General features: G+C 39.4%; 1 protein-coding gene across 1 annotated transcript in view; it reads left to right on the top strand.

Moving 5' to 3' along the window:
* The window catches only part of TEX26 (testis expressed 26), a 32,361-nt gene extending 29,610 nt beyond the window's left edge, over window positions 1–2,751 (top strand). The window contains 1 exon segment of the mRNA XM_029938479.1: window positions 2,675–2,751. Coding sequence (XP_029794339.1) covers window positions 2,675–2,751 — 77 coding nt within the window.
* The last annotated feature ends 8,173 nt before the right edge of the window (window positions 2,752–10,924 follow it).

Below are 10,924 nucleotides of genomic sequence, written 5' to 3'. Positions count from 1 at the left end.
CAACTATCTTTTCCCATTCTGTTGGTTGCCTATTAGTTTTCTTGATTGTTTCCTTTGCAGTGCAGAAGCTTTTTACCTTGATGAAGTCCCAAGAGTTCAGTTTTGCTTTCATTTCCCTTGCCTTTGGGGATGTGTAGGAAATTGCTGTGGTTGAGGTTGGGAGGCTTCCTTTAAAGGTTAAGGATGAATCACCCTGACAAGTAGCAGGGCCTTTCAGAAGGAGCAGAGGGAGGAGCATAAATGAAATCATGGGGACATGAATATGCATCTGTACATAATAAATACAGGTAGCATGGGAATGACAACTGGTAGTCCTTTTGACATTTATTTAAATTGCTGTTATATTTGATACAATCTCATCTTTTTTATGCATTCATGCCAAACTTGATTCACCTTTGATGCTTACCTTTGGTAGGAGAATGATTTTTTGTTCATTTTCTTGCTTATTTAAAATCAACTCTTTGCTGTAAGATTTAAATTGGAGACATTTGGGGCTCAAAATGATAAGGACTAAACCTAGCAAATGTTGAGAATATGGAGCAAAAAGTTGCTGGTAGGTATGTCAAATAGTAGGATCACTGTGACACTTGCAACAGATCTGCCAGTTTCCCAGAAAGTTAAACCTACACCTACTCCATGACCCAGAAAGTCTACTTCTGAGTGTTCACCCAAGAGAAAAGAAAACACATGTCCATAGAAGGACTTGTACAAAAATGTTCATAGCCATTTTATTCTCAATAGTCCCAGACTAGATACAACTCAGATCACCACCAATATCAGAATGTAAACAAACTGGGTATATTCACAAAATGAAATGCTACTAGATACTAAGAAGCACCAGTTATTGGTGTATTCAACATGAACTTTTTAAAAAATTTTTAATGTTTTTTTATTTATTTTTGAGAGACAGAGAGAGACAGCATGAGCAAGGGAGGGTCAGAAAGAGAGGAAGATACAGAATCTGAAGCAGGCTCCATCCAGGCTCTGAGCTGTCAACACAGAGCCCAACACGGGGCTCCAACCCATGAACTGTGAGATCATGACCTGGGCCAAAGCCGGCCGCTAAACTGACTGAGCCACCCAGGCGCTCCAACAACATGAACTTCAAAAACTTTATGTTGAGTGAAAGAAACCAGACAGAAAATCATTAATTTTGTATGTTTGCATTTATTCAAAGGGCTACAACAGGCAGCATTGATCTGTGATAAAGGAAATCAGAACAGTGAGGGAGAATCAGTCTTGAGGGGGAAGGTGTTGACTGGGAAGGAGCATGACAAGTCTTTCTGGAGGGGAGGGGTTGCGGTGGCCTCTGTCATATGGGTACAGTTAATACACACAAGTGTTAACCCATCGAACTGTATGTGAAAGATCAGTGTGTTTCACTTCATGAAAAGTACACCAAAATTTTAAAAATGCTGAGGTCAGAAAAGCTATGGAGTGGGGTGGGGATGGTTTACAATGAACTATTAGGTTGTAAACACAAAGAACCACAAAGAATTGGAGAGTAAACCTGGAAAACACACACACACACACACACGCACACACACACACACTCCTGATCTTTAGACCTCAGCTGACATTTGTAACATTGAGCATTGTAACACGGGCATTGAACTTGATAACATGGTACCCCTTGCATTCTTCCTTTCTTCTGGTTTTTGCTACATCGATGACAATTGCTAGGAGTAAGAAAAATTTTACAGCTCCGCTCTGTAATATTAAAAGAACATATATATGTAATGAGGATTAGGGAACCGAGGATGTTCAGAACCAGACAAGGTTCCTTTACTTTGCAGATGAAGAAATGGAGGCCAGGAGGTTGAAGGGCCCTCTCATGGTCAGTTATTACTCAAAGATAACAGAGCATACCCAGGTTTGTTGGCAAAAAAATAGCCCCGGCTTCAACTAACCTTTTGGAACAGTAACCTCTATGGTTTTTTGGTCATCACTATTTATTACTGTGTCCTCAGTAGTAGAGGGGAAGGCTCTCCTCTTTATTTATTTATTTATTTTATTATTTTTTTTTTGGACCAGGCACTGCCTAGGTGCTTCACACATAGCACTCCTAATCCAGTCCAACAACCAGGCCAGGTAATAAGTACTATTAAATATATTCAAAGACAAGGAAATGAAGGGGTGGAGAGGCCATGTGACTTGCCAGAGATTTCGGTGCGGAACAGAAACTTAAGTTCAGTTTCATTCCAAACTTCATGCTCTTTCCAGGAAGACTTGCTGGTCCTTTGAGTATGATGTTCACTCGTTGAAATCAGTAATTATACAGCTGTGCCTTTCTAGGTATTAGGCATATGCCCTTTGATATTTTGGTCCCATCAAATTTGTATGTAGAGCACTATTGTCAGGTATTTTCCCCCTTCCTAGAATTTCTCTATTTAATGCTTAAATAGTTAAAGATTTCATCCTGTTTTTCTTCATAATTTTCAGACAGAGAAATTCTTTTTTTTTCTAATGTCTTATTTATTTTTGATACAGAGAGAGACAGAGCATGAGAGGGGGAGGGGCAGAGAGAGAAGGAGACACAGAATCCGAAGCAGGCTCCAGTCTCTGAGCTAGCTGTCAGCACAGAGCCTGACGTGGGGCTCAAACCCATGAATGTGAGATCTGACCTGAGCCGAAGTTGGAGGCTTAACCGACTGAGTCACCCAGGCATCCCCAGACAGAGAAATTCTTGATCGCTTTATTCACTCTCACTATGGCGATGACATGGGACAGAAAAATAAAGGAAACAGTTGAAATGAAGAAACCTGAAAATCAGTGAAAGCACTAGGTCAAAGGGCCTACTGAGTCATTTTTTCAATAATGAAAAAAATAAGATCCAAATTGTTCTAAATAATTTTCATGGCTCTGTGTAATTTTGTTTTATTTTGTTTTTAAACAAAATCATTGAAGGCCGTAAATCCTTCCCCAGCAGCATAGCTTTAAGTGTATCCAATAGATCTTGCTATAATATTTTGTCCTATTATCTTTTGGACAATGAATTTGTGGTTTCAGTTTTGATATCCTCTTTGAACCAGAAATTATGCCAGACAGGTTTCTTAATTTTCTAATAATTAGAGGATTAAAAAAAACCCTTTTTTATTGTTGATTGCCTGTTTGAAAGTAAAAAACAAATTTGCTTTAGGAAATATAGCAAAGTTTTCTTATATTATGCATATGATTAAATTATAAATTACATGAATAAAAGGGAGAAAAGAATGTATAGTTTACTGTATTTCTCACATCCCGTCTATCTTTGTTTTAATTGTATACTTGAGCTGTCAAATTCTGAAAGAATATGAAAACATCCCACACTAAGGGTACCTGGGAGGCTCAGTCGGTTGAATGACTTCAGCTCAGGTCATGATCTCGCAGTTCATAGGTTCGAGCCCCACATCGGCTCTGTGCTGACAGCTAGTTCAGAGCCTGGAGCCTGCTTCAGATTCTGTGTCTCTGTCTCTCTCTACCCCTCTCCCCCTCTTGCACTTGGTCTCTCTTTCTCTCTCTCAAAAATAAACATTAAAAAAAATTTTTTTTAACCAAAAAGACATTCCACACTAAAAATGTGTTCAGTAATGTCTTCTTGTATTTCTAGGGTTTCGTATATATTTATATAACATGTTACATATTTATATTATATATGTAATATATACTATATATAGCTACTATGTTGTTCATCAATGTTCATGACTTGTATAGAGCTTTTCAGTGATTAGTTTTTTACCCATTACATCTGTTCCTCTTTGACCTCATTAATAATTTTGGCCATGAATTACATTTTAGTTGATATTAGTGTTGCCATTCATGTTGGGCTTGTTTTTCTTCACCTTTTCTTGAGGTATCTTTTCCTTCCTTTAATTTTCAATCTTTCTTTGTAGCTTTGTTTCAGTATGCTTCTAGAAATACCTTATGTCTGAGTTTTATATTATAACTATGAGTCTTTATCTTTTGCTTGAAGAATTTAGTAATTATGATGCTTGGCATACTTGCTTTTTATGATTTCCATATTAGTTTTTGTTATTCTTTATTGTTCTTTTTAGGTTTACTTTTAAACATTTTCTTTATTCTTAAGCTGTTTATTTTATTTTTATTATTTTTTAATGTTTATTTATTTTGGGGGGGAGAGAGATTCCCAAACAGGCTCCATGATCCTATCATCAGTGTGGAGCCTGATGAAGCGCTCGATCCCACAAACCGTGAGATCATGACCTGAGCTGGAATCAAGAGTCAGATGGACTGACTGAACCACCCAGGTGCTGCTAACTTTTAAATTACACTATTTTTCATTGAAAGCAGTTTTAAAAACATCATACATGGCCATTGCTGAATTTGAAGTTGTCTATTAAAATATAAAAATTACACAATTCCCATACTTTCAATCCCTTCTCATTCCCAACCCCTCCTTCCCCACTTACTGATGGGAGATATTTTATTTCCCCATCTTGTAGGCACTTCCTCCTCCATCCCCACATGCACAAGTACACACATGCTCATGCACACTTCACTGCTGAGGGAGTTTGGAAGTTTTGCTTCAAGCGCTTCTTAGGGATTTCCTCACAATTTCCTTTCCTATTTAAAGAAAACTTAAGAAATATAAGTTTCAGTCCCATCGTCAGTACCATCCATTTATATTTAACTATACCGGTTCATACATTCTTTTGTCTTCCTAAATGATGATGAGTTCTTTGCTCTGACTTAGGTTTATTCGGCTAGAATCCTTTCTATGTGTTTTCTCAGATGGATTACCAGGATGGTAACACACGAATCTTGCTTGTCCGCAAAGGTCATTCTTTAGACCTTTTGTCTTAATTAAATAGTATCTTGTCTGGGTGTAGAATTCTTGGAACTAACTTTGATTTTCTCAATTGCCCACAGTTATTCCATTGTCTTGGTTGAGAGTAAAATTTAAAAGTCAGATACTGGTCTGGTTCAATTACTACTATAAGTGATCTGGGGGTGTGTGTGTGTGTGTGTGTGTGTGTGTGTGTGTGTGCGCGTGCACTTCTTGGAAGTTTATAAGCTTGTCTCTTTATCTTTAGATTATTTCAGTAACTTTTTTTTTAACATTTATTTAGAGAGACAAATCATGAGCAGGGGAGGGGCAGAGAGAGAGAGGGAGACACAGAATCGGAAGCAGGCTCCAGGCTCTGAGCTGTCAGCACAGAGCCCGATGCAGGGCTGGAACCCACGAATTGTGAAATCATGACCTGAGCTGAAGTCGAACCCTTAACGGACTGAGCTACCCAGGCGCCCCTTCAGTAACTTTTTGAGGCTATATTCAGTGACATTTGGAATTTTTCTTTAACTTCAGGTAATTTGTTTTAGTTCACCTTTTGTTATTATGGCCTTTCTCTATGTAACTCTCTGATACCTTTTCTCCTTCTGAATGTAATAATATTTGCAGCAGAGGCCTCCTGGATCTGTCCTTTTTGTCTTTTGCCTTTTTGTTTATACTTGTCATTAAAAAAAAATGTTTTTGGCTTCTGTTGTATACTCCTTCCTTTTGCTCACTCAAAGCATCAGTTTGGTTCTTAGCAATGACTGTGCTGTTTACCACATTTTAAAATCCAGGCATCCAATTTTCTTTTACCTTTAGTTTTAGAAAGTCTTTTATTTTCCCCTCTAAGATTTAACCTCCTTGAGAGTTTACTTCTCTTTTGTTAAACGTGTTCTTACCTTCTTCATTAACTCCGCCTTAATTGGAGCCACCATTTCTAATTATTGGGTTTGGTCTTTTCCTTCAACATATAGAGTGCTAATAAAGGATATCATGGGTTGTTGACCCTCAGGTCAGTCCACTGGGACCCCTAAGCCAAGAAAAAGGAGTCTTAGGGGATGGCTGCTCAGTATTTGTTTACGGTAAGCAGTGAAGGGGGCGTGGCTAATGGAGAAGGGGTTCGCTTCCTGCTGAAGGGCAGGTGAGAGTCTCGTGCTCCCTCTCAGCTCCTGCAAAAGCGGATGGACAACTCGCTGTTCAATCGCACAGACTGGGAAAAGTTTATCCCACTACTGCGAAGCTCTCCAGGTTTTGTTTGGTCATCAGGCTTGGACAGGTTGTGTCGGAACCACGAGCAACGAGGGACCAGGTGGAGCGCTTCTGGAAGGCATATTCCCACATCTGCCCATCAGGGCCTATCAGAGAACCTTGACTCTGAGATCCTTTGCTCTGGGCTCCAGCACAGAGCTTTCTCCCATGGCTCAGTGCCTGCTGCTCTACCATGGCACAAAGGATCAAAGAGAATAAAGATTTGTACATCCTCCAAACCTCTGAAGAATGTGTGACTTCACACACGGCCCAGACCCCGCTCAGTACTGTGCAATTTGGTTGTTGTGAGGCGCTGAAGTGCATCTGAAGCTCTTTAAAGATAAGGCTTCTCAGCCTCACTCTCTCTACTTCCCCGGTAGTCCTGTGGGGACATCTCTCCTCTGCTCCCTGCCCTGAATACAGTCACCAGCATGATTTGCATGAAGACTCGGCTTGACCACTCAGTTTTTTTATGGATTTCTTGTTTGCACCTGTCATACTTCCCACTTCCATTCTGTATGAAAGCAGTGATATCCCAAATGGCATCTCTCTAAGATGGGTAATTTTCTACCTATAAGCTGGTGTTTGCCCAACTTGGGCTAGCACTTGAACATCAAGCTGGTGTTGATATCTTTCTTGGGATTTAAAGGATTTAGCTGTAGCCAGCCAGTCATTTCACATGGATTCACGCTTAGTGTGTGTAGGTGGGACTTCCTGACTATCCTCACGACACTCACTCCAAGGCATGCTCCACACTCCATTGGGATCTTGGGTCAAATACTAAGCAATGAGTAGCCACTTCAGTCAATATTTATTGAACATCTACTTAGGCTACGGTATTTTGTTATAGCAGCCCAAATAGACTCATACACCTACCCCAGCTGTCCTGCCCTACTGATCCACAAATCGTGAGTGAAAAACAAATGGTTTTTGTTATATGCCACTGAGATCAGTGTAACCATAGCTAAGTGATTCGTGCACAGTATTTAGATGGGACGTTTCGGGGAAACCTTGAAATGAAAGGCTTGGTATAATCAGTTCTCCCCTTAAAGACATTAAGTCTGAACACCACTAAAAAATGAGTAGTGTTTAAAAAGTGGTTGTCTTTTAACATAGGAGATGGTGGTCGTGGTTCCTTTGTATTTTAAAGCCTGCCAAGTGGTGAAGGCATTTTAAACATTGAAAACTGCAAAGGTTCTCATGAGGCCAGTAGCCACTGGTTATTTTAATGTGCCAAAGGATGTGAAGGATCGCTTTACTATGTTTCCTTCTCAGAGCAAATTGTCAAGACCAGATCAGTCAATGTGTCCAATGTGAATTAATTATGTAGTACTAGTACCTCTATTATTCTATTTCAAAGAGAGTAGCATTTCAACACAGATAATCATTCTGAAATTCTTTCCCTTGTGGAATCCCCTGATTTTTTAAAATTCCCTTTCTACTCTTGCAAAACTCACCCCCGCACACATACCCAATCAAAAAACAAAATACACATAACAGATTTTTATGCTTTCCAGAAACATCTGTTCTTTGTTTTTAACCTCTTGAGGAAGCTGTCATATAAATATGTTTAAATTTGTTCTATGCTGTTTAAAAAATGTTTTCACAAATGGAAGAGTAGAAAAGTAACATCACTTGAAATTAAAGAGTGCAGTAATTTATTTAAAAAAATAAAGGAAATGGAGAACCATCACAGTGGGGCATATGCAGTTGAATTTTCATTATGTGCTAAGAATCTCTCTGCACAGCAAGTATGAGTAGTGCTTGTCAACCTTGGCTGCACAGCAGAATGGCCTAGAGAGATTTTAAAAATCCTGATGCCCAGGCCACTCCCTGGACCAATGACATCAGAAATTTTGGGGGTGGAAGTCAGCAGCTGTCAGTTCTAAATTTTCCCCAGGTGATTCTAATGTTCAACAAAGATGAAGAGAGCCACTGACCTGAAGAAGTCACCTAGGTGGCAAGGTGCACCTGTTAAGGGCAAGTTGCTAGTCTAGTCAAGCTCTGGCAGGAAAGAGAATCCACCCCCTTTGTTTCATAGGATGAGGCTTAAATGGAGTACTTCTGAGGGTGAGACTTGCAGAACTTAGCAATGGAAAGAAGCTGTTACCTTCTCTAGGCCTGATGGACAGTGTGACTGGAGCCCAGTGAGACCTAGACGCCTGGAGAAGCCCCTGTCTCATGGGAGTTGTAGTCCCGGAGGAGTGGAGCCACTGCCAGAGATGTGCATCCAGGAGAGATGGGGGAGGAAATACTCTACTCTCACTTTCTCCCTCCCTCTGATGTATTCCGACCCCTGTCCATGGCTCCCGTTGACCAAGCCTAGTGGATTCCCACCAGAAACATATAGAGAGAGATGCAGTCCAAAAGGTCAGTCTTCAGTAACACAGAGTGGGCTAGCGAAGAACATTAGAGAAGGGATTTGGGGGTCAAACTGCATATAACCAACATAGCCATCCAGCCTTCCTGAGCCAAAGCCAGAAGATTGTGGGGCCAACTACCGAATATAATTTCTAAATGTAATTTTATAAAATCCTTTACAAGATAAAGTGAGATTATTCATTTAGGGAATCATCAAAAATAGTAACACTGGGTGGCTCAGTTAATTGAGTGTCCAACTTTGGCTGGGGTCATGATCTCATGGCTTGTGGACTTGAACCCTGCATTGGGCTCTGGGCCGACAGTGTGAAGCCTGCTTGGAATTCTCCCCCCCCCCCGCCCGGTCTCTGCCCCTTCCCCACTGTCTCACGTGTGCTCTCCCTCGCCCTCAAAATAAATAAATAAATAGATAGATAGATAAATCTTTTTAAATGTTTTAAAACAATTTTTTTAAGTAGGTCTCTTGAAGATACCAAATAATTAGATTGATTTTCTATTCAATCTGATCATCTCTTTCAGTTGGAACACTCACAACATTCACATTTAACATGATTATTGATATGATTGGATTACAATTTTTCATTTTGATATCTGTTTTCCATTTGATTTCATATCTTCTTTTTTCCTTCTTTTTCTATCTTCTCTTGGATTGAAATCTGTATATTTTTTGGAGCAGTTGGATTGATTCACCATATTTTTATTATTCCATCTTTTTCTCCACTATTATTTATTTATGCCGCTTTTCCAAATCTTTTTTAGTGCTTGCCTTAGTTTCTCCAATATACATCTTGCAGTAATATACATCCACCATCAAATATTTTACTACCTTCTATGAGTTTAAAAACCTTATAATTTTATATCCCTGATTCCCCTTCTTTCCTTTGTGCTACTGTTATCATACATTTAATTTTTACCTATGCTCTAAGTATAAAACACATTACTATTCTTTTTTAGATAGCTTTCTTTTAGAAAAAATAAAATTTGATATTATCTTTATTTATTGTACCGATAGCACTCTCCATTTCTTTGTGTAGATCTGAATTTTTGTCTTGTGCCATATTTTTTTAAATAGCAACCACTTTAATAGCAACAACTTTAATTTAATTTAATTTTTTCTTCATAGTTTATTGTTAAGTTGGTTTCCATGTAACATCCTGTGCTCATCCCAACAAGTGTCCTCCTGCATGCCCATCCTCCCCTTCCCCTCTCTCCCTCCCCCATCAGCCCTCAGTTTGTTCTCAGTATTCAAGAGTCTCTCATGGTTTGCCTCCCTCCTCCTCCCCAACTATTTTTCCCCTTTCCCCTCCTCATGGTCCTCTATTAAGTTTCTCCTGTTCCACATATGAGTGCAAACATATGGTATCTGTCCTTCTCTGCCTGACTTATTTCACTTAGCATGACACCCTCGAGTTCCATCCACGTTGCTACAAATGGCCAGATTTCATTCCTTCTCATTGCCATGTAGTATTCCATTGTATAGATAAACCACATCTTCTTGATCCATTCATCAGTTGATAGACATTTAGGCTCTTTCCATGATTTGGCTATTGTAGAAAGTGCTGCTATGAACATTGGGGTACATGTGCCCCTGTGCATCAGCACCTCTGTATCCCTTGGGTAAATCCCTAGCAGTGCTATTGCTGAGTCATAAGGGAGTTCTATGGATAGTTTTTTGAGGAACCTCCACACTGTTTTCCAGAGCGGCTGCACCAGTTTACATTCCCACCAACAGTGTAGGAGGGTGCCCGTCTCTCCACACCCTCACTAGCATCTATAGTCTCTTGATTTGTTCATTTTAGCCACTCTGACTGGTGTGAGGTGGTATCTCAGTGTGGTTTTGATTTGTGTTTCCCTGATGATGAGTGATGTTGAGCATTGTTTCATGTGTCTGTAGGCCATCTGGATGTCCTCTTTGGAGAAGTGTCTGTTCATGTCTTCTGCCTATTTCTTCACTGGATTATTTGTTTTTTGGGTGTGGAGTTTGGTGAATTCCTTATAGATTTTGGATACTTTTGGATACTTTATCCGATATGTTTTTCTTCTGTGATTGTCTTCAAAATTTTCTTTCTTTCTTTTTTAGCAAGGAGTCTGAGTATAATATTAAGTTTTTGTTTGGCTTTGGTATTTATCTTAATGTTCTCTGAGCTTCTTAAATCTATGGTTTGGTGTCTGTCATTGATTTTGAGAAATTCTTAGCCGTTATTCCTTCAAATGTTTCTTCTGCCCCGTTCTCTTGTCTTCTGCTTCTCTGATGCTAAGTACACATATATTAATTGGCATTGTCGCACAGCTCTGAAATATTTTTTGTTCATTTTTTTTCTGCTTTATTTTCTCTGTGTGTTTCTGTTTGTCTAATTTCTATTGGCCAGTCATCAAGTTCACTGATTCTCTTCTGGACTGTGTCGAGTCTACTGATCAGCCCATCAAAGGGGGCTCTATTTCTACATTTTTCATTTCTAGCATTTCCATTTGATTCTTTCTTGTGGTCCATCTCTGTGCTGCCATTACCTATTTGGTATTGCATAC

The sequence above is a fragment of the Suricata suricatta genome, chromosome 4 (genome assembly GCF_006229205.1).
Source record: "Suricata suricatta isolate VVHF042 chromosome 4, meerkat_22Aug2017_6uvM2_HiC, whole genome shotgun sequence".
In the NCBI taxonomy this organism is placed as follows: Eukaryota; Metazoa; Chordata; class Mammalia; order Carnivora; family Herpestidae; genus Suricata; species Suricata suricatta.
The sequence above is the reverse complement of the archived record's forward strand: the minus strand, read 5'-3'. Positions and strand labels throughout refer to the sequence as shown.